Source organism: Vigna angularis, chromosome 3, assembly GCF_016808095.1.
Source record: "Vigna angularis cultivar LongXiaoDou No.4 chromosome 3, ASM1680809v1, whole genome shotgun sequence".
Lineage (NCBI taxonomy): Eukaryota > Viridiplantae > Streptophyta > Magnoliopsida > Fabales > Fabaceae > Vigna > Vigna angularis.
This window is the reverse complement of record NC_068972.1, coordinates 36,296,653-36,321,457: the sequence shown is the minus strand read 5'-3', so window position 1 is coordinate 36,321,457 and position 24,805 is coordinate 36,296,653. Positions and strand designations below refer to the sequence as shown.

At 37.1% G+C, this 24,805-nt stretch overlaps 1 protein-coding gene across 4 annotated transcripts in view; it reads right to left on the bottom strand.

Annotated features, from left to right (window-relative positions):
• The window catches only part of LOC108325868 (polycomb group protein EMBRYONIC FLOWER 2), a 41,462-nt gene extending 18,957 nt beyond the window's left edge, over positions 1-22,505 (bottom strand). For 2 of the 4 annotated variants that reach the window (XM_017558974.2, XM_017558976.2), the window contains exons 1-10: positions 22,205-22,505; positions 21,445-21,571; positions 21,221-21,344; positions 20,982-21,037; positions 20,175-20,280; positions 19,896-20,061; positions 19,734-19,811; positions 15,481-15,614; positions 15,241-15,303; positions 14,990-15,111 (exon numbers count right to left, since the gene is read on the bottom strand). In XM_017558974.2, coding sequence (XP_017414463.1) covers positions 14,990-15,111; positions 15,241-15,303; positions 15,481-15,614; positions 19,734-19,811; positions 19,896-20,061; positions 20,175-20,280; positions 20,982-21,037; positions 21,221-21,344; positions 21,445-21,479 — 884 coding nt within the window. In that variant the 5' untranslated portion in view covers positions 21,480-21,571; positions 22,205-22,505. The remainder of the gene's footprint in view (positions 1-14,989; positions 15,112-15,240; positions 15,304-15,480; positions 15,615-19,733; positions 19,812-19,895; positions 20,062-20,174; positions 20,281-20,981; positions 21,038-21,220; positions 21,345-21,444; positions 21,572-22,204) is intronic. The other 2 variants (XM_017558975.2, XM_017558977.2) reach the window with 2 other exon arrangements.
• Positions 22,506-24,805: the final 2,300 nt, after the last annotated feature.

Here is a 24,805-nt window from a genome sequence, read left to right as displayed (position 1 = left end):
GTGGAATAAATGTGTCATATGATCTGTAGCTCCCGAATCCACAATCCAAGAGTTCACATTATATGAGGTATTCATACAAGAAGTTTTGCCTGAGAAAACAAGAGAACATGATCCAGAGGGTTCCTCCATATTCCCCAATAGCTTCTTCAATTTCTTTATATCTTCCATATTGAAACTGTCTACTGCTGGAGATTCTTTAATCTCTGTTTGTGTTACGTGCACTTGGGACTTTTGTTGTCCTCCACGATTCACCCACTCCTTTCCTGGAGGTTTGCCATGCAATTTCCAACATTTCTCCCTTGTGTGTCTCGGTTTCTGACAATAGGTGCACCATAAATTATCTTTGTTTCCTTACCGTAGAGAATTAGGAATTTGCTCATTTCCTTTCTGCACCAGTTCAGGTTTGGTAAGTAGAGCAGACCCATCTATTGGTTGAAACTCAAGCATTACACTCCTCCGACTTTCTTCTGCACGAACAATAGAGATGGTTTCTTCTACTGAAGGAGTATCCTTTCTCCCTAGAATTTGCACTCTAACCTGATCAAATTAAGGATTTAGTCCTGCAAGAAAATCATACACACGATCCTTCTCTATGAAATTCTTCAAGAGGATAAAATCCTCAGCACACTTCATTTCAAAAACTCTGTAGTGATCAAGTTCCTGCCATAGATTATGCAACAGTGCCGCATATTCTGTGATTCCTCTGCTTCCCTGTTTTGTGGCTGCAGTTTTTATTTTGATTTCATATACTTGGGCAGCATCATTGGCTTTAGAATATGTGCGGTTTATGGAGTCCCAAATATCTTTAGCTGTATTAAGAAACATACAAGTGTCGCTGATGGTAGCTTCCATGGAGTCCCACAACCAAGACATAATCATGGAATCTTTTTCATCCCATGCTGCAAATGCTGGATCCTCCATGCTTGGACCATTTTCAAGGAGATGAACCAGGCATCCTTTTCCCTTGAGATAGGTTCTAACAAACTGGGACCATTTGAGAAAAATTTTTCCATCCAACCTGTATGACGCTCAGAGACCTTGGAGTTCTCCATTTTTGTGTGAAGGACTAGAGACTTCTCTACTTGACGTAGCACCAGACATTGTAATCGGATGTTAGGTTAACACAGCGGAAAGAATAACAGCAGCAATTAAGGCTGCCCCTTTTTTTGGACGAGAATGGCAATGAAGGCCAACAATAGTTGAGGAACAGCAATGAAGGCCGTGAGACAAAAATCAAAGACCAGGGCTCCAGGAAAAACCTAGAGCTCTGATACCATGTTGTAAAACAGTAGTAGGATGCTGGAATTAATTATTCTCTCATTCATGCTTTTGAAACAATACATAGGTGTTTAAAAAGAAACAAACTATTGTCTAATTAAGGTAAAAAATCTCCTGAAATAAAGTCTAAATCAGGAGATATCTACTCAATAATACCTTATCTTAATAAAAGGAAATCTGCCCAATAATTACTAATCCTAATCCCTTAATTTTAGGGATTACACATAATTCCAGGATTACACATAATTGCTATATTAATTGTGCAATAAATTCACATATTCTGACAAAAATATATAGTCAAGCTTAGGACAGTACATAAAAGATTCTTAGATCCCAAAGGCCAGACTTGAAAAGATTAATTTGAAAAAAAGAAGATTCTTATTTTTGTTAATTAATTTAAAACAGTACATCAATTTCTATATATAGAGAACTCAAATGCTAAAGTAATAATTACAAGAGATCTCTAGAATCTTTTAACACCTTCTAACAAGACATTTAATATCCGACCAACAACTTTTAGTATTGCATTTAATATCTAACCAACAACAATCCCCCTCAAACCGGTGAATGGATATCTACCATGTGAAATCATGAAATAGTCCAGTGGGAAGACCTTTTGTGAACAGATCTGGTAACTAAAGCCCAGATGGGACATAGGAAGTAGTGATAAGGTCACTATCCAGTTTCTCTTTAATAAAGTGTTGATCTATCTATATGTGTTTGGTCCTATCATGCTCAACTAGATTGTGAGCAATGTTAATAGCTGACTTATTATCACAATAAAGGATTATATGTTCTTCACATCCCACTTTAAGATCATTTAGGATAATTCTCATCCATAACAATTCTGATAGGATTATGAATGTATATGTTAGGAGGAAGGTTGTTAAAAAATAGGTTGTTGTAGGTAGTTGTCAAGAGGTTTGGAGGGGGAGAGACTTTCAGTGAAAGTCTATATATAGTGAGAGGTAGCCTTGTCTGGGGGAGAATTCTAGTTTAGAAGAAGAGAGAACAGGATTATTGTTATCCTGTGTAGGAGGGAACATTTTCCCTGGAAACATTGTATAGGTTGCTTTGTTGACTACAATCCAATAATCAGAGTATTTTCAGTGTTTTGGAGTGTGTGATATCCCTTTCTATGTGTAAGTGCTGATAAATCAGTTTCTTTTATCAAGAAACCTAACATGTTGGTCTGACTTGCCAGATCAATAAAAGGAAGGATCATGAAAGGCAGAATGAATGCGATTGGAAGGTGGGCCAACAAACAAGATAAGGCGATTACGGAATTGAGAGACAATATTCAAGAAATTAAAGAAGTGTTGTGGAAGTTCAAGAATCATGAAAGGGGCTCAGAAGGAAGTTATAATTCTGTTAGCAGAGAAAGAAAGGGAAGGAGAGAAGAACAAATTGAAGAGTTTGAGGGGGAAGAGGAGGGAATTGAGAAGTATTAGATGAAAAGGGTGGAATTACCCACCTTTGAAGGGACCGATCCTATAAGGTGGATAGCAAGATTGGAGAAGTTCTTCGAAATTCAGAACATCTCATTAAAGGAAAACCTCTTTCTGGCATTTATTAGTGTTAGGTGTTAAAATGTCTGTTTCTGTTAATTGGGCTCAGCCCATTCTGTATTAAGGGCATTGACCCATATCTTACATTATAAATAAACTACTCTATGTGTATGCAAAAGACACAAGGAATATTTTCTCCCAATCTTCTCTATTTCTCACATGGTATCTAGAGCATAGGATTAGTTCCAGCCAACTCCACGGTCTCCGACACACATCATTGTCGCTGCCGTCGTCGCCTTCGCCGCCACCGTCGCTGCCACCACTGTCACCGGAGTTCCAGAATTGACCGACAACCACACCATCGGAATCGTCTCGGCCGGGCGACCACCGTGGTACAAAGATTGCGGCGAACGGACCACCCACGCGCTGCCGCAAAAGTCGCCGGCTCCGCTGCTTCCTGCCGCGCGTGTCGGCGCGTCGCCGGAGAGTTCTGCCGCCGATCAGAACCGTCGTGATCGCCTCCTCGTCCTCTTTCTGAATATGTGGTCGTTGCGTCAATCGGAGCACTTTGGATTTTGAGGGTTTCTCCCTCTCCATGGCGTCTTCCTCGTCTACAAACACTTATGCTGGTGGCTCATCTTCTGATCCTTCAATATACACCAATTTTGTGAATGTACACTTGTCCATTGACAAGTTAGATGGCACAAATTATGCAACATGGGCGTCCGACATCAAACTTTGGTTGAAGAGTCAGGGGACTTAGATCACCTTACTTGAAATGTGACTACTGCTACCACAGATGACACTTCCCGCTAGATGAAAATTGATGCTCAGTTATGCATTGTTATAAAGTCCACCATTCACTCCTCATTGAAACAAATGTTTTGATCATATGAAACATGTTCAGAAGTATGGGCACAAGCGAAGTTGTTATACACAAATGACACTCAGCGTCTTTATGGTGTTTGTCAGGACCTATTAACTGTTATTGGTCAGTGCAATCATGGTCCCATGGCAGAATATTTGGGTAAAACTCATGCCCTTCTTCATGATTTTAATGATATATTACCTCCTGCTTCCACTCCTGGTGAAGAACTGGAACAACGATCAAAGTTCTTCATGTTGTTGGCATTATACAGACTCTTTGATGATGTCTCTCATGTCCGTGATCAGATTTTGGGTTCTCCAGTCATACCCAACTTTACTTCTACTTGTTCTGCTCTTTTGTGTATACCGAGCAAACCAGTCACTGAGACATCTCCTCATACTGATGATTCCTCAGTTATGGTTGTCCAACGTGATGATCGAAGTCGGTCTCGCAAGCCAAGTAAAGGACGTCCAAAATGTGACAACTATGGCAAGTTAGGCCACAAAATTGATCGATGTTATGCGCTTCATGGGCGTCCTCCTCGACCTGTAGCAATGGCTAATTCTGATCCATCTCCCCGATCACCGTCTGCAGACCATCCTACTTCATCTAATACCGTAGAAAAACCTGCAATCTTTAACGAATTTCTCAGATGGTATGAGGATCGTCAGCACTCTAGTTTCACTACATTTGCATCTGTTGCACGTACAGGTACACCTTTTGTTGGTCTGACTCACTTTCACTCCCTCGAACCTTGGGTCCTTAACTCAGGCGCCACCGAATATCACTGGTAACAAGTTTTTGTTTCTTCCTTGTCATGTCCGGATAATTTACCCTCGGTAACAATGGTCGATGGGTCTAGAGTCTCATCTCATGGTGTTGGTACTGTTCATATTTTATCGTCCATATCCATTGATCATGTACTTTATGTTCCTAGGTCTCCCTTCAACTTATTGTCCATAAGTCGTCTAACTCGTACCCTTAATTGTGTTATTTCATTTACTAAAGATTTTGTTTCGTTGCAGGACCGGAATTTTCGAAACACATGATTGGCACAGGATGTGAGTCTCATGGCCTATACCATCTCCGCCCTTCTCCACATGTTGGCGTAATCATGGAGTCACCATCCCTTCTTCATGCTCAGTTAGTTTATCCTAGTCTTGCCAAACTGCAACAACTTATCCCGAGGTTGTCAAAATTATCAAGTTTGTCGTGAGTCTTGTCAGTTAGGAAAGCATACTCGTAGTTCCTTTCCTCGTAGTGTCTCACAACGGGCGCCGTCCCCCTTTTCATTGGTTCATTCTGACATTTGGGGACCTAGTCGTGTTAAGTCCACTTTAGGTTTTCAGTATTTTGTTACCTTTATTGATGACTATTCCAGATGTACTTGGTTGTTTTTAATGAAGAATCGTTCTGAGTTGTTTCCTATTTTCCAATCATTTTTCAATGAAATAAAAACACAATTTGGGGTTTCTATTCGAAATTTACGCAGTGATAATGGCCGTGAATACCTTTCTCAACGGTTTAAACATTTTATGGCTTCTCATGGCATTCTTCACCAAACCTCATGTGCTTATACCCCTCAACAAAATGGGGTGGCCGAGTGTAAGAATAGACACCTTATTGAAACAACTCGTACAGTTCTAATTCATGGTCAAGTACCCTCACGTTTTTGGGGTGATGCAGTTCTCACGGCATGTTATCTTATAAACCGCATGCCATCTTCCGTCCTAGATAACAAAATCCCTCATTCTATCTTATTTCCTCAAGACCCTCTACATCCATTACCTCTTAGAGTTTTTGTGTCTACATGTTTTGTTCATGATTTTAGTCCTGGTCTTGATAAGTTATCTCCTAGGTCTCACAAATGTGTCTTCTTAGGATTTCCAAGGTCACAAAAGGGCTATAAGTGTTTTTCCCCTTTCCTCAATCGTCATTTTATCTCTGCTGATATCACTTTTGATGAATCTTCTTTTTACTTTTCACATCTATCTTCTAGTTTTGTACCTCCACCTGCTACTGTTGATATTCCTATTTTCTGTGATGCTCCACCAATTTTGTCTCCTCCTTCTTTAGACTCTCATTCACCACAGGATCGTCCTTCACCACCACCCCTTCAGGTTTATAGTCGCCGCAATTGTCTCCCTCATGACTCACTTCCAGTGCCGCCTCCTGTGTCTCCTCCAACTCCAGCAAATGAGTCTGACCTGCCTATTGCCCTTCATAAAGGTATACGCTCTACCCGTAACCCTTCCCCCCATTATACTGTTCTTAGTCACCACAAATTATCTCCATTTTTTTATACATGTCTCTCCTCCATTTCTTCTGTGTCAATTCCCAAGTCTGTGGGTGATGCCTTAACTCATCCTGGCTGGCGTCAAGCTATGCTGGATGAATTAAGTGCTTTACAGAAAAGTGGAACTTGGGAACTTGTCCAATTACCATCTAGAAAGTCTGTTGTTGGTTGCAGGTGGGTGTATGCTATCAAGGTTGGCCCTAATGGCACTATTGATCGTCTGAAAGCTCGACTGGTTGCCAAAAGCTACAGACAGATTTTTGGTTTGGATTATGGTGATACTTTTTCTCCAGTGGCAAAACTGACCTCTGTTCGCCTATTCATTGCCATGGCCGCTCTTCGCCAATGGCCTCTTCACCAACTTGATGTCAAAAATGCTTTCCTTAATGGTGATTTTCATGAAGAAATTTATATGGAGCAACCGCCTGGCTTTGTTCCTCAGGGGGAGTCATCTGGATTGGTATGTCGTCTTCGCAAATCCTTATATGGCCTAAAACAGTCTCCTCAGGCCTGGTTTGGTAAATTCAATTGTGTTGTTCAACAATTTGGTATGTCTTGCAGTAAAGCGGATCATTCAGTGTTCTATCGCCACTCAAGTGCTGGATGTATCTACTTAATAGTGTATTTCGATGATATTGTTCTCACAGGAAGCGACTATCTTGGCATCTCTCAGATGAAACAACACCTTTGTCATCATTTTCAAACCAAAGATCTTGGCAAACTCTAGTACTTTTTGGGTATTGAAGTAGCACAATCCAACACCGGTATTGTCATATCTCAGAGGAAGTATGCGTTAGACATCTTGGAGGAAACAGGGTTAATGAACTCTAAATCTGTTGAGACACCTATGGACCCTAACATCAAACTCCTACCAAATCAGGGGGAGCCTTTCTCAGATCCTGAACGGTACAGAAGATTAGTTGGTAAATTAAACTATCTTATTGTTACACGTCCTGACATTTCCTTCGCAGTTAGCGTGGTGAGTCAATTCCTAAACTCCCTATGTGAAGACCATTGGGATGCAGTTGTTCGCAAACTGAAGTATATTAAAGGATCACCTAGAAAAGGTTTGCTATATGGTCCTAACAACGATACAAAAATCGTTTGCTATTCAGATGCTGATTGGGCTGGTTCCCCTTCTGATAGGAGGTCTACTTCTGGATATTGTGTCTCTATTGGTGGCAACCTGATATCTTGGAAAAGTAAGAAGCAAAGTGTTGTGGCAAGGTCCAGCGCAGAAGCAGAATATAGAGCTATGGCATCAGCTACTTGCGAACTTGTGTGGCTTAAGCAATTTCTTAGTGAATTGAAATTTGAAGATGTCACTCACATGACACTTATATGTGATAATCAAGCTGCTCTCCATATTAGCTCTAACCCTATCTTCCATGAGAGAACCAAACACATTGAAGTTGATTGTCATTTTATTCGAGAAAAAATCATATCCGGAGATATCAAGACTGAGTTCGTTAACTCAAGCAACCAATTGGCAGACATATTCACTAAGTCCTTATGAGGACCTAGAATTGATTATCTTTGTAACAAGCTTGGAACATATGATTTATATGCTCCAGCTTGAGGGGGAGTGTTAGATGTTAAGATGTGTGTTTCTGTTAATTGGGCTCAGTCATTCTGTATTAAGGGCATTGGCCCATATCTTACATTATAAATAAACTATCCTATGTGTATGCAAAAGACACAAGGGATATTTTCTCCCAATCTTCTCTATTTCTCACAATTAGTATGGAAGAAGGGCCAACCATTGGTATAGATTATAGAAAAAGAAGACCAAGAGTCCTTCTTGGGAGGATTTATCACGGGAAAGGACTTTTGTCTTTGAAAAATTGGCAGTTTTAAGACAAAATTAGGGAGTGGAAGAATATGTTCAAGAATATGAGGTGTTAGTGTCGCAAATTTCAGTGCCCAGAGAAGAGTATGTGGGTCTTAATCATAGCTTAAGAGTTAGGTTTATAGAGGGGGAGGTTCATTGAGGAGACACAACATCAATGAAACCTAAGCCCAACCACATAAGGGAATGACACCACTCTCTACCCAAAACCTTAAGGCAATGGGTTAATGGGTCTTCACCTTTATATAGTGCTCTACTTTCTCATTTCTACCCAATGTGGGACTTAGACTCACACTTGGATTCTCAACAATCTCCCCTTCAAGGATGAGTTTCTTCCACATTGGTACACTTCCCCTCCAGCAAAAGCATTCCCAACCACAAGTACACATTTTCGTACTATAGTTCATCTTAACACGACACGCTTACCTGGAACCCTTTTGCCAAGAAGACTTTCGATACAGGGACCATTGTACTCGTCTGATCCGGTCACCAAGACGAACCTGGGCTCTGATACCACTTGTTAGGTTTATAGGAGAGGAGGTTCACTAAGGAGACACAACATCAATGAGACAAGAGCCCAACCACATAAGGGATTAACACCACTCTTTATCCAAAACCTTAAGACAATGGGTTAATGGGTCTTCACCTTTGTATGATGCTCTACTTTCTCATTTCTATCCAATGTGAGACTTAGACTTACACTTGGATTCTCAACATGAAGATAAGGAGGCAGGCAAAACAGGAGAAAAGGAAAAGATGGAGCAAAAACAAATGGAATTGTCATTGTTTTCAGCATACCAACACAATGAAATTACAAGGATGGGTGAACGAGAAGAAGGTTTTTGTTGAAATATAATGTAATTTCTAGTGGGCTTTTTAGGAGCCTTATGTTTTTCCTTTTTTTATGTTGATCTACTCTCTCTTAAATAGGGTAGAATGTGTATTAGGGTCAAGTGAACAACAATAATAAAAATATTTTCAGTTTCTCTCTCAATTCTAAGTTGGTATCGAGAGCCACTTAGGTTTAGCTGTCCTCTACCGTTATCCGCTACCGTTGTCCGTTGCCGTTTTCCCACTACCGCTATCCGCTGTTGTCCAGTGCCGTTGTTTGTCGCCGCTGTCTAGTGTTGTTGTCCAGTGTCGTTGTCCGTCGCCGCAGTGTGCCGCCGCCGCTGCCGCCGTCGCAGCTTTTCCTCCAACGAAGTTAAGGGTTAGGTGCGCCTCGACGAGCGCGACTGATAGGATCTAATATGAGAGGTTATAATGGGTAATAGATGCAGGGGAGAGAAAACAGTTTAGGAATTAATTGTGTTGGGTAGTTAGAAGTGGGTTGCCTCTATAAGAAGGCAAGGGGGGTCTAGTAGAGAGGACAGCTTGAGTATTCTTTTGTATAGACAGGTCTTGGACCTTGTGAGGGGGATTAGGCCTCCGTTAGGGCTAAGAGGAGGATTAGGCCTCCATTAGCGCTATTTGTGTACATTCTATCAGTATCAATAACAGTAGCGCATTCTTTCATTGTCTGTTTGCTTGTTGTGAGGGTGAGTGATTGTTTGAGTTAGGTTTCAAATCCAGGAACCTAACAGCGACCCATCCCTGTTGGTTTCCGCTTTATTCTTCTCTTGATGCGTCGTCACACGCCACTTCTTTCCGGCCAATCTCAGGTGCGTGGGCTTCATGCGCCGCCTTTCCTGTGCCGGAAAATCACCGCACCACTGCCGGTCGTTTTGCCTCAGTCTCCTGAGTGTGTTGTGGTCACTGTTTTGTTGTTCCGTTGAAAGTAGCTTCAATCTAGGGTTTCTTCCCTCAAATCAATTTTTCCCTCTTCTGATTGGCATTAGAATGACTTCTGGTTTTGTAACACCTTCTCTATTTGCTACCCCTACCATTACTTCTGCAAAACTCAATTGGAAAAACTATCTATCTTGGTCTTCTTCCATGGAGTTATGGTTTCTTGGTCAAGGATACCATGATCATCTTGAACAAGATATTTCCACCGTACTCGATGAAGAGAAATCTCAATGGCAAAAACTTGACTTTCAATTATGTGTTGTCCTATGGCAATCTGTCGAACAAGAGGTCTTAGAAATTTTGAGACCTCACAAAATGTGCTCCTCCTTTTGGAAAAAAGCACGGGATATCTTTGCTAATGATGTGCAACGTCTCTTTGATGCAACTCAAAGAGTGACTTCCCTCAAACAAGCCAATCATGATATGGTCTCTCACATAGGAAAGGCTCCTGCTGCCGTAGAGGAACTGAAGAATTTCTTTGTGGTTGATTCTTTAGAAGGCATAAACAAGAAGCTTGATAAGTTTTACATGGTCTTAATTCTAAGAAGTCTACACACAGATTTTGAACATGTTCGTGATCAAATGTTAGCTGGTGATCAAGTCCCATCAATCGACAGCCTAGTTACTCAACTCCTTCGGGTACCTTCATTAGTTAAAGACGAAAATTCAATCGATGGTATTGAAACATCAGCGATGGTAGCACCACAAGGAAGAGGAGGAGGTAGAAGCAACCGAGGAGGACGTGGTGGTCGTAGTATGCGTCCTCAATGCACATATTGTAAGAAAATAGGCCATGCTCGAGAGAAATGTTATGCCTTACATGGATATCCAGAAAAAGCTGCTCATGTTTCTAAATCTGATGATTTAGAATCCAGAATTTCAAATGAAGAGTACCAAGAATTTTTGAAGTACAAGTCTGGAAAATCTTCTAATCCTGAACAATCCTCCTCCATGTCCAATGTGTCAACTGCCTGCATATCTCAATCTGCGGAAGGTCATAGCCCATGGATCCTTGACTCAGGTGCCTCAGACCATATCTCTGGTAACATTTCTTCATTTTCTTCCATGTCCTCTCCAAAAATCCCTCATTTTATTACTGTTGCCAATGGATCCAAAGTTGCATCTCAGGGAATTGGCAAAGTTTCTTTATCTCCTTCACTAAATTTAAATTTTGTTTTATATATTCCTCATTGTCCTTACAATTTAATCTCCTTGAGTCAATTGACTTGTTCCTTAAATTGTTCGGTAACCTTTACTGCTAATTCCTTTGTTATACAGGAACATGGTATGGGTCGTCTGATTGGAGAAGGACATGAGTCTCGAGGACTTTGTTTCTTAAAACATAGCTCTTTAGTTTCTTATTTTACAACTTCATCCCCAAAACTTTTACATGATCGTTTGGGCCATCCAAGTTTGTCCAAGTTGAAGATGATGGTTCCGAGTCTCAAGAACATTCAAGTCTTAGATTGTGAGTCTTGTCAGTTAGGAAAACATGTTAGATCTTTTTATCCTAAAAGGTCTGAGACACGATGTAATTTTCCTTTCTCAACTATTCACTCTGATATTTGGGGACCAAGTTAGGTTACTTCGTTTGGTTTTAATTATTTTGTAACCTTCATTGATGAATTCTCTCGATGTACTTGGGTTTATTTAATGAAAGAGAGATCTGAACTTTTGTCCATATTTATGTCCTTTTTTAATGAAATTAAGAACCAATTTAGGAAGACAATTAAGATCCTTCGTAGTGATAATGCTAAGGAATATTTTTCTACAGTGTTTTCTTCATTCTTATCTTCCCAAGGAATTTTACATCAGTCAACATGTTCTCACATTCCACAACAAAATGGTATTACAGAGAGAAAGAATAGACATCTCATTGAAACTACACGCTCCCTGATGTTGAATACTAATATTCATGTGCATCACTAGGGCGATGCAGTCATCACTGCCTGTTTTCTAATCAATAAGATGCCTTCTTCCTCTCTTGAGAATAAAATTCCTCACTCTCTCATTTTTCCAAACAACAATCTATACCATGTCTCCCCACATGTATTTGGGTGTACGTGTTTTGTCCATAATGTTTCTCCAGGTCTTCATAAGCTCTCCGCAAAAGCTATTAAGTGTGTCTTCTTGGGATATTCTCGTCTTCAAAAAGGGTATAAATGTTATTCTCCCTCCACCAAGAGATATTATATGTCTGCTGATGTCACATTCTTTGAGGATACACCTATTTTCTTGTCCTTCATGGAGGATCGGTCATCTGTTCAACAAATGTTTCATCTACCATCATGTGATCACCTGGTTATTCCTGCTTCTGTACATCAAACTCAAAATGCGAATGACATTGTTCCTCCACCTTTTCTCACATATCAGCATCGGAGACAATCTCCAACTCAGAACATTGAAGATCCTCGAGACTCAGATCCTCCTCCATCAGCTCCCCAGACCATGGATCCTTCATCCTCCTCGCCTTCTTTTGACTCAGATGATAATTTGCTCATTGCCCTTCGGAAAGGTATTCGCTCTACTCGTAATCCATATCTTGTTTATAATTTTTTGAGTTATCATCGTTTGTCTCCTCCCTATTTCTCTTTTGTTTCCTCCTTATCCTCCCTTAAGATTCCTAATAATATTCATGAGGCACTTGATCATCCTGGATGGCGACAAGCCATGGTTGATGAAATGCAGGCCCTTGACCACAATGGTACTTGGGACCTTGTCCCTCTTCCTCCTGGTAAGAAGCTTGTTGGTTGTCGATGGGTTTATGCTATTAAAGTTGGTCCTACTGGTGAAATTGATCGTCTAAAAGCTTGTCTAGTAGCTAAGGGATATACTCAAGTTTATGGCGTTGACTATTGTTATACTTTTTCTCCTATGGCTAAAACCAGTACAGTTCGTATTTTGCTTGCTATGGCTATCATTCGTCAGTGGCCACTTTACCAGTTGGACATTAAAAATGTCTTTCTTCATGGTGATCTAGAAGAGGAGATATACATGGAGCAACCTCCTGGGTTTGTTGCTCAGGGGGAGTCTAGGTTAGTTTGTAAATTACGTCGTTCCCTCTATGGCTTGAAGCAATCACCTCGAGTTTGGTTTGGTAAATCTAGTTGGGTTGTGCAAAATTTTGGATTGAAACGATGTGAGGCGGATCATTCAGTGTTTTATGGTCATTCTTCTCCTGAAAAATGTGTTTATCTCATGGTGTATGTTGATGATATTGTTATTACAGGGAATGACGTCACGAGAACTACTCAATTAAAGAATCATTTGTTCAACCACTTTCAGACTAAAGATCTAGGTCGTCTAAAATATTTTCTTGGTATTGAAGTGGCATAGTCAAAAGAAGGTGTCATCATTTCACAAAGGAAATATGCTCTTGATATTTTAGAGGAAACAGGCCTGACAAATTGCAAGCCCATTGATAGTCCTATGGACTCAAATCAAAAGTTAATGAGATCAAGGTGAACCTTTCTCAGACCCAGAGAGATATAGAAGGTTGGTTGGAAAACTCATCTATCTTACAATAACAAGACCTGATCTTTCTTATCCAATGGGAGTTGTGAGTCAATTTATGCAAAATCCGCATGTTGACCATTGGAATGCAGTGATTCGCATTCTCAGATATGTAAAAGGAAACCCATAACAGGGATTGTTGTATGAGAACAAGGGAAGCACTTGGATCGAAGGATATTGTGATGCAGATTGGGCTGGTTCTCCAATTGATCGAAGATCTACTATAGGATATTGTGTTTTACTTGGAGGGAACCTTGTATCTTGGAAAAGTAAGAAACAAAGTGTTGTTGCTCGACCTAGTGCTGAAGCTGAATATCGGCCTTAACTACATGCGAACTTGTGTGGATCAGACAACTTCTTCAAGAATTGAAATTTTGTGAAAATGAGCCGTTGAAACTGTACTATGACAACCAAGCAGCCCTTCATATTGCCTCCGATCCAGTGTTTCATGAGAGAACAAAACACAGAAATTGATTGTCATTTTATTAAAGAGAAGTTGTTGTCCAAGGAACTTGTTACTGAGTTTGTCAACTCTAATGAACAACTCGGAGACATTCTGACCAAATCTCTAAGGAAGCCTAGAATTCAATTTATATGTTCCAAGCTTGGTGCATATAATCTATATGCTCCAGCTTGAGGGGCAGTGTTGAAATATAATGTATTTTCTAGTGGGCTTTTTAGAGTGGGCTTTTTAGGAGCCTTATGTTTTTCTTTTTTTTATGTTGATCTACTATCTCTTAAATAGGGTAGTATGTGTATTAGGGTCAAGTGAACAATAATAATAATAATATTTTCAGTTTCTCTCTCAATTCAAAGTGTTTTGATCTTAAATGATAGTAGAACAAGCCACGATTTTATTTCAACGGATCTGGTGGCTAACCTAGATCTGCCAGTGGAAGCAACACCACCATACAAGGTCTATTTGGGAGATGGTCATCGGAAGCACACTAGTAGATGTTGTCGCAACATAGTCGTACAGCTAGAGCATCATGTGGTGGAAGAAATGTTTTATTTGTTTGAACTAGGAGGAGTAGATTTAATTCTTGGGGTAACTTGGTTCAGGTTAATTGGAAAACCTTAAATATGAGCTTCAATCAGAAAGAGCAAAAAGTCCAGATTAAGGGAGACCCAACCTTGACAAAAAAATGTTGTTTCTCAATAGGCTTTATTGAAAGAAACCAAGACTGATAACTGCAGCAACAACTACTGCCATATCAAGATTCCAACAACTTACAGACTCATGAGCATCCACTGCTGCGCTCAACTTTGTCAGCTTCCTTCTTGGATGCACCTCAATCAGTGATAATTGCAAGATAGTAATATAGACATCACATTTGTCTCCCAGATTTGAAACTTTGGGAAGAAACTGACCGGTAAGGTGCTAAACCACTGATACAGTACAAAAGACGAAGAATGAAAAGTTAAGGAACCCGTGGATTTTAGGTGTAATCATTTGCATTGCTAACTTTAACTTGATCCAAACATTCATTGGGATATATTATCGAACGTTCTCAGCATAAGGTGTAACATGAGGTGTTGCTCGAGAGTTAGGGAACTGATTAATGGTGGGATGGGTACCACAAGTAGTATGCAGGTGCCAAAGGAAATTGCTGGATAGAGGGTGGCTAAGGGAAATAACCTTGCAAAAGGTTGGCTAAGCACGGAAGGACCCCAAGGCTGCATCCATTAAATTGTGGATGGAGCCATAGACATAAGCTAGATGCCAAGAACTTACAATAAATTGCTAATTCCAATATGCAACAATATCCAAGTCACTATTTATCTTTTTTAATTTTATAAGAAAACGTTAATAGAAACAGAGAAATCACAAGCTTTCCAACTTTAATGATTGAATTGCTAATAGATTCAGATGAGAAAATAAAATTTACCCAATCAAGTGAGACAATGATGAGGACGGTACTTCACTGCCTGTGTATGAAATACAGGGAGATTTTTCTTTGGCCCCAAACTCTTCCGCAGAAATTGTGATTTGTACTTGTTTTGATGCACTCTTTAGAAATCCAAAGAAGATATAAGACAAATGGACGTTAAAACAAAATCTTCATTTTATATCTAACTATTTTGAGGGTTGTGTGAATTTCTTGCCACAGTAGGAAATGACTTTAAAGCAAGAACTGACCATGTTCTCGAAATTAGAAGGAACTTGAATAGACACTCTTGTGTAGTCGTTTTTAAAATCTGACTGCATCATAAAAGGAAGTTGTGAACTAGTACATCTACCAAAATTCATAATAGTAGTTTAAATGGATTATTAGAACAAAAATAAAGTGTTCATGCATAGCATAACATTAAATAACGCAAAAGGATGCAGAGTAATGACAGTGTTTTCTACTCAAAAAAGTTGTGTTCATCATTGTACCTTCAGAATACATGGAAGCAAATCAACAGTTGACATAATCTCTGCTCGCTGTCCCAAACGAAAATTCGGAAAACAATCCCAAGCCATATAAAGTGATTCTAAAGACACTTTCCCCCAAAGGCAGTACTCTCCAGCTGTCAACCACAGAATGAAGAAAATTGAAAAAGGAATTCCAGCATGCATCAAAAAATCATTTGGAAAAATTAATCCATGGTTAGAGCTAGAATATCTATAAAATACGTCATAAAGTTTATTGCATATTTGACTATTTTAGAATATGTCACAATTTGTAGAAAATACAAAAGAATCAATTAGGTAACGGTAACAACTTAATCCTAGGACTATTGATTATGTTTCCCAAATTTTCATCTTATTTAAAGAGGGAGTGTTCAAGTTTTATTGTATTAGTGGGATTGTAATACCATCCCAGTCTTGGTCTAGTTATTAGTACAAATACGAGCTAGATCAGTATTTTGTATAACATTGTCAAAACAGCATATCAATCTAATAATTTATTCTTTGTTATTTACTTTCCTACTTTCAGAGTTCACTCCCTAAATCCAATACAACATGATATCAGAATTACAACACCATCTTCCTGTCACCATTATGTCACCCAGTTCAAAAAAATATGTAACTCCATACAACAATGCCTTATCTCCATTGTTATTGTTAAAATGTTCCCCACCAGCTAGGCATATGGTAAAATAGTCCTTATATAACATAAGCAATTCCCCCAAAGAGTTAACTCTTGAGATTGACTAATATGTTTTGCTTTGTTGTCTTCTTTTTTTCTTTGTATGTTCTAACGAAATATCCGTCCTTACCAAATTTCTTTCCTTTTTCAGATATTATGAATGCAAGGATAAGACTGCATACAATGACCCTCCCCCGAACCTCTGCATAAGAAGTAGCTGGCTTTGGCATTGGGGATCCTTTGGCATTACCTTAGTTCACAAAAATACGTAACTCCACTACAACAATGCCTTGTCTCCATAGTTCTTATTAAAATGTTCCCCCAACAGCTAAGAATATGGGCAAAATAGTCCTTGTAATACTTGGGCAATTCTACCCCAATGAGTTAACTTTTAAGATTGAATAATGTGTTCTGCTTTGTGATTTTTTCTTTTTTTTCCATATGTTCTTATCAGATCTCCTTCCTTGCTGAATTTCTTCCCTTTTCAGGTATTATAAATGCAAGGAGGGAAAGTTTCATTACATGATAACTTTGTTACCTCCAGATGTGGAGATCACAGGTTCAAATCTCCAAAAAAAACTCTTTGCTTGCATAGAGGAATAGAGGTTGCATACACCTACCCCTCTTAGACCCCACTTTAGGAGCCTTCTACACTGGGTTGCCTTTTTAACTGCTCATTTTCCATTGCTGGCATAGCATTAAGAGTGTGATTGAAAAGAATGGCCCATACCAAGTTGACGCTTCTTACACTGTTATATTCCACTTAAAACTAACTGATATCAAGTATTGTTAACTAATGTATAAACCACACCCAATTTGCCTCCATATACCCCACTTTGTAGGATCCTTGAGCACTAGGCTGCTTTTTTAACTGTTCATTTCTCGAATATGGCATAACATTAAGAGTGAGATTGAAAAGACGGGCATACCAAAAGTATGATTCTTACCCCCTATGTTAGATTCCATCTTAAATCTAATTAAGTAAAGTTGTCCAACAAATATATAAACCACACCCCACTAGTTGAGGTCAATAATAATATCCATCTGTTACATGCTAGATTCCATGTTAAAACCGCAAAAGCAACAAAAATAGTTTATAGGCTCTAATAATTCTATCTTAAAACCTATAAGCTTTAAGTGAAGCAGCCCAACAAGTACTCAATAATTGACAAAATCTTCACTAGGTTGCTTTTTTATTGTTTGGAGCATTTGGAGAAGTTTTAGTTATTTTAGAGTATAATCACATGCCAGGAAATATGACCAAATCTTCACAACAATGATTATTTCACCTATCTTTCTATGTTATCTTTTAAATAATGTTCATCCCTCCAATTTCTCCACCATCTCTCCATAGTTTACCCAGGAGGTTTGTTGAGCCAACTTCATATACTATTTTATTTAAGTACATGTTTGTAACAATCTTAAGCTTAGTAAAATGACGCATAAAGAGAAGTCTAAAATATCTATAAAATATTTCATATCATCCTTTATTGTACAAATTGAATATTTAAGTTTTCAGAATCTTCCGTGATAATTAGAATATATTGTGGAATGAACTATTCCATCCATCCAATTGAAAAAAGTAGTCCTCGTTGTTATTTCATATTCTAATGGTTCCTAATTTATTTCTGCATTTAATAAGGTGCTAGTAGCATAGAAACATAATACACTCATCACCCTCTACGAATCGCAAATTGGTACTTGCATACCAATTTGTGGTACTTTCACAAATTGGTTATCACCAATTCTTAACAAGCATGTGTTAGGTTCATCAGGAAGTCAAGGAAACTGACAGGAAAAAGGGTGCAAACTATTGCACGCAGTTAGTGATTGATGTGTTCCTGAAGGTGTGGAAGGAGGATGTCAAGGTCAACGACAAGGTGCTCCTATTCTTGGATGGTAATGAAAACCATCACAATACCCATTGGTTTGAGCTTTACTAGAGTGACAAGCTTGTTGGATTAGACCTTGATTAGGAATTATGCATTATTGGCTTTCGATGGGATGGGATGGGATTGTTAAGCTCTTCAAATTTCGAGAGAGTGCCTTCATTATCGATTTAACCCCCAACTTCTCAGCCTATTGGATGGTATTTATTATACTAATGATAATAATTGTTAAGATTTGACTCCTGAGAGGTCTCCTAATGATTAGAAGGGAAGAAATCATATTAGCAACAGTAACCTCTCAAAATATTAAGGTTATGTAGCCATTTTTAGCCCATCAACTATGCATACACCCTACATGACAATACTTCATAAGGTTGAGTACTACATACATGTACCATAGCACATATCGAAGACTGTATGAACCAAGTGGTTTGTTGTCATACTATATTTGTGGGCTTTGGCTTATCTTATTGACACCAGGGTAGTACTTGACCTAATTGCTACTATATTAAATACGGTCATAGGGCCTGTATTTGGTATCAAGTTATCCACACACAATATCAATAAAATATTTAAATTATTTAGAATTTTTCTTTTTTTCCCTTCACTGCCTAAATAGTATAATTTTAATGGCCAAATAGACTTAAAAATATCAGAAATCACTAGACATTCCATCTTATGACTTTCAAAATTCCTTAATTGCTAGGTAGTATAATTGACAGCAAGTCATTTCATTGGGTCGTAACAAAACTAAAGGTTATTGGTTCACAACAAAAATCAAGGTTGATACTAATAATATTGCCAAGAACTGACTCGTCCTTGCTTTGGTTTTCTGGTGCAACTCAGTAAAAATTTGGTGTCAAGAACCAAAATTATAGTTTGACTATGAATGAGATGGCAGAGATCGGATCTCTGACCATTTGGTTGCTCACAGGCTCTGCTACCATGTTTGAAAGTTAGAAAGAGGAAACAATGAGTATACAAGATCACACATCGCCTCCCCAACCTGCATTTACAAGAGGGAGAAGCATATAATTTTATAGCTGTCAATGAACCGCCTAGAATTAGTTCACAATTAATTAAACCTTCATTAAGGGTCGAGAATTCTTCCTTGACAGTCTTTCATTGCACTGTTTTATATGTTTAAGAAACCTTGGACCCTTTATGCATGATATCTTATGATTCACAGTCCACGATTCAAAATTGGAGTAATCAGGACAAACAATTCTTGATATGATTACCAATCTGACAACTGTGGTTTGGGTAGCACTAGATATTTATATTCAAAGATATTTTAGGGAACTCCTTTTCTCTTTTTTTCTTATAAATATTTTATATGACAAATTCATTGTGAAAGGACATATATAGAATAGGATCAACCATCCAACAACCTGACGCCAAACAAAATAGAGAAAAGCATACAGAAGTGTAAATTAGAAGTACTTCAATTAAGCATGAGATGTGCTTCAGTACACCGACTGGACTCCGTTTGAGGGGCCTTTACAAGCAATGTAAAGGGTTTGAGGAGACCAACTAGAAGAAGCATCAGAGCCAATACCCATCAAGGTAAATATATTTAAAAAAACAAGAAGGGGTTCAAATAACAACGTAACAAGGAGATCAAAGCTATCTTTTTGTCAGTAATTAGCAATTAAAGCACAGCTCACATTCAAAAAAAGCTAGATGATTCGTATCCGAAGGCATGGAGTTTGAATTGACTCCAGATGATAAATTCGAGTTTTTCACTGCAAGTAAATAGTCATAATAAGGAACACAGCAAAATTTATAGATATTTTCATCACAGTTGAAAAACACATGCATATACATACCAGTGGCAGTGCTGACAAACAAGATATCAAGTGAGCAAGATCTAGCTTCATCAGCTAACTTGTTGACTTCAGGAAGAGTAAAATTTGCTTGGACTTGAGTATTTAAATCAATTCCAGGGGAGTTTCGAAAGATGAACATTCGACCGATTCGATACATGGCAGATTGCTTTTTTTTGTTTTTGGTGAATAAAACAAAAGTCATTGTATAACTATTAGATATACTGCATTTTACACTAAGGAATCGTAATTGAATCAACTTATCAGAAGCAGGGTTCCTACCCTTGAAGATCCATAATCAGAAACCCGCCTTGCGAGACATATAGACATGGGAAACACATTTTGACTTTCCGTAATAGTCCGCATCAAGGAAACTGTCATTTGTATTCTAAATATGCAAATATCATATCTCATTAGCATATTAGAACCAATATTTGTATACATTATATATTACTAAATTATTTTCAGATAAAACAGACTGAAACAATGTCTCACATGAAATCACTAGAAATTACAGAAAGTTTGAGCTTATATGTAAGAATAAACAGACTCCAGCGTACAGAAAGAAAAGAGATTGCAAGGATGACATAAAATTAATTATCACAGTCTCAAACAGGACTAGATTTATCTTTTATCTTAAAAGCAGAAATAAGAAATTCACTAAGGCAAAAGGAAAAAGTTTACTAAATACATTGTTGAGGCCAGATTCCATAAATCTGCAAGAACTACTTGATTTGATAATCCTAATCTTAATTCGTTTTAGAATCATTAAAAAGCCAAAAATCTTAGTGTACATGTAGAAACTTGTTCATTCAATTAAGTCCGTTCATCTTCTTCATGCAAAGACCTAAGTTGCCATATTTTATTATAGTACCAAGCAAATACCCATTTATTCTTTCTTCATTCACAAGTTTCACACGTGTTATTAAACACAACCACAAGATGTTCATTTCAGCAGTCAACAATGACTAAATAAGTATTTCTTTCAATTTTGAACTGAATTACGCAAGTATGAACAAATGGACAAAATTATGTAATTCTGTTAAAGACAGCAAGTTGGACAGGGAAGACTATATATGAAACTTTTACCTTTTCTTGTGTTTTTCCTTTATCTGGTAGTGCAAACATCTCTGAAGAAATAATGGCTGCATAACAGAGACATTCTATTAGCAATACAACATGCCCCAGTAGTTCATAGAAAGAAAAAATTATGAAAACAGAGCCAACAAGAATACAGTTAGCCCTATGCCTCGCACATTCTAAAAGAATGAAAAATAATGGCAATACTTTTACAAAGGCAGATAATTTTAGCCAATCAGATAGAGTACATTTCTCATGGCACGTCGCTGGAGAATATTGTAAAATTCTACGGGCTTGCAATAAATTGAAAGACTCTCTTCAGCTGCAAGCTCCTCTTCCGCAGATAAATGTTCACAAGCATCATGGAGGCTTCTGCAGGGAAAAACAGATATAATTACTGGTTATGTTACAAAATTCTTTTGTAAAAATTAAAAGTTAACAAAAGGTAGTATTTGTCTGAAAGAGGATATACGAGGTTGCACGAGCGGCAACAGGAATGCCTGGCATTCTTCTTATCCAACAAGTCTCAGCAACATATAATATTTATCTGAAATTCTGAATGTTTAAGAACGTGATATTTTCTGTTGCCAGTAAGAAACCTGCAATTGAAAATGGCACAACAAATAATTCAAATATTGAAGACATAAATGGATTAGATTTCAATCATCAAACTCATTCTTTTATCAAGTTGAAAACCACTGGACTTATAAACGAAAAAATGCTCCAAATTACAAAAACTCTGTGTAACATATGATGTAGGGTGCCTGTTTTTAGCTCATTAAGACTTGAAAGAGTCCAAATGTCCTTGCCGATGACAATGAAGACTTAATGAAATTGTTTAATCGTCAACATGAAGATATCAAAATCACAAAACTTTCCCAAACTCTCCTCTCTTTCTTTTTGTAATATTTCACATGCGCAGGGAATCCAATAACAGGCCAACTCCTTGTTTTCTCCAATCGTGGGAAACAGAAGCCTCAGAGGTGTCTCCCATTGCGGAAACAAGATGGCATATCCAGTTGTATGGAATAACAAAGTACACCACAAAAATGGATCACAAAACAAGAAAAAAAAAAGTAAATAACATAAAACAAAAGGATCAAAACAAATAAAGGGTTCACAGAACCAAAAACAGAGAATGCCCAGGAGAAGTTTTCAGGTAAGCATAATGATAAGAAACGAAAAATATAACAATCTTGCCGACAAGAAACCAAATGGGTAGCAGAAAAAACCTCAAAGTTCTCACTTTGACACGAACCGAGCAAATGGCAGCAATTGAACCCAAAATTGGTTCCAAACCGTGCTTCAAAAGTGAAGTATGAGAGTGTGATCGCTCATTTCATATCGAACCTCAGAATTGAACCCAAAATTAAGACGCGAAATTGAAAATCGAATGTTCTCGAAATGATTAAAATCTAACAAAGCTGTTCTCTGTATGTCTCTTTATCTATCTCAAAATAAACACATTTTTTTTTTGCAGAGTTTGGGAAACTTAACAAATGCAAGTGAGGTAAGTAAGAAACTTCAAACACAATGCCCTCTGTGAGATAAAAGAAAATAGTATTATATACAACTGAAAAATAAACAATAATGAAAGCATTAAAACCCAAAAATAATATCTAAAAGTATAACTAAAAACGAAAATCGGTTATTTTCATTAATTATAACATGTAATATTATCTACACTTAATTACCCTTTTATTCGTTTTATTAACTTTTCCTTTCATTTCATTTAGTCTTTTTCATTAAGAAAGTATCGAATTAATTTTAAAAAATTTTAAAATAAAGAAACCCTTTCTTAAAAATTAAGACATTTTCGTAAAATTAAATAAATATCATTAGTTTTACAAATTGTTATTATTGGTTGATTATAAGTTATATAATATGAAAATTGAAATTATTAACATTTGTTTGTTAACAATTCTAATAAGGGTTGCAGTTTTATAAAGTAAAAAATTTGATTGCATATTTTATTAACTTATTAACAAACAAGACCAAATAAAAAAAACAAACAAATATTGATGAAGCATATTATTTAACATTAATGCAAGTGAAATGAAAGTTAGAATATGTTTAACTAATTATTCAACTTACACAAAAAGTTAGGACACAAAACCTAAATAATAATTGTTTAACTTAAACGAATATGAAACACTGATTACTTCTATAGAAAGGATTTATAATCTACATTTTTCAGTAACAAATTACATTAATCATAAACTAAAAATTAATCGTTTTTCTCAACAATTTATGACGAATCTAATTTACTGGCCAAATAAATTAGTTTATTTTTAATGTAAAATTGTTTTATAAATTATCATTTACATCAAATGTCAATTTTTTATTAACAATCTCAGTTTATGTTTGATATAAATTGTTAATAAAATGATATTAAGATTATCTAAGTATAACTTAATATAATTTATCGACAAAATGTTTAGTTAGAGAAATGAATAATTATTCAAATTCATTTAAAAATTTAAATAGTTATTATTATTATTATTATTATTATTATTATTATTATTATTATTATTATTATTATTATTATTATTATTATTATTATTATTATTATTATGAAGGGTACAAAATTATCTCTTGAAAAAGTAGTTTTCTTTCTATTGTGGATAGGGTTCAATTAGTTAATTCAATGTTTTCGGGTATGTTTTTTAACAGCTTCCATATATACAAATGACGTACTATTTACATAAGAAATTATTTTCATGATTAGGTAATTTTGTATGATTTAGAGATATTACTAAAAAAAAGTTGTTGCTTAAAGGTTGTATCTAACAAGAGGCTAAATGGATCTTATATCTAATCTAAACCTTAATAGTGTGAAAAAGTTATTTCAGGTTATCCGTTCTAATTCTTTATCTTGATTTTTTTTTATCTAATAGTTTTGAATAGTTTAAGAGTAAAGGTCAACAATAGTTTAAATATTTATTTTTTCTTTAATTATTTGATATATTTTTTAAAAATAAAATTGTGATAAAGTTTCAAAAGTTTACAATACTTTAATATTGTATATGTATCGAACAATACACACTGACCATGTCACACCAAACCAATCGTTCAAACTGGTAAACTAATCGGTATCGATCAAATCTAGTTAGTCATCTGATTAAGCCAAACATGCTAATAATTAAGTTTTAAAAAATTGGATCATGATTAGGCCGACCCTAATTAGAGGTCCTTGAAGAAACCTATAAATACAAGTCAAATGTATGGATTCAATGAAAATGATGAGAAGAATGCAACAATAGATGGATGAGATGCAGAGGAGGTACAAGGAGGAAATAAGGATGTTGAGAGTCGAGAATGAGGTCATTCGATAAGAGAATGAGGGCAAAGGTCCCATGTCCTCCACCTTGACCCTTCCAAGACCTGTTAAGCAACCTCGGAAGGAGCCAGATTTGATGGTCCAAGCTAGCAGCTTTGCCACAAGCAATAACCATCATCATTCCATCGCAATTGTTAAAATGTTCGGTCTAATATCGTTCATTGCAGGAACCACAGAAGCCCCTTTCCCTAGTAACTAGGCAATGCTAGTGTTCAACAAGTACAATGGATCCACAAAGGCAAATGAGTACATCAGGATTTTCATGAACCATATGGCATTGTACACCTTAAGCAACACTATATGGTGTCGAGTTTTCTCCACCTTATCGAAAGGAGAGGCTCTGACTTGGTTTTCCACCTTGTCGATCAACCCGATAGACTACTTCGTGAGAATTTTTGGCTTAATTTGCAATAAGTCAACCACATCAACTAACATCGATCGCTCTCGTCAATGTCAAACAAGAGAAGAATAATCTCTTTGGGCCTTCATGGAA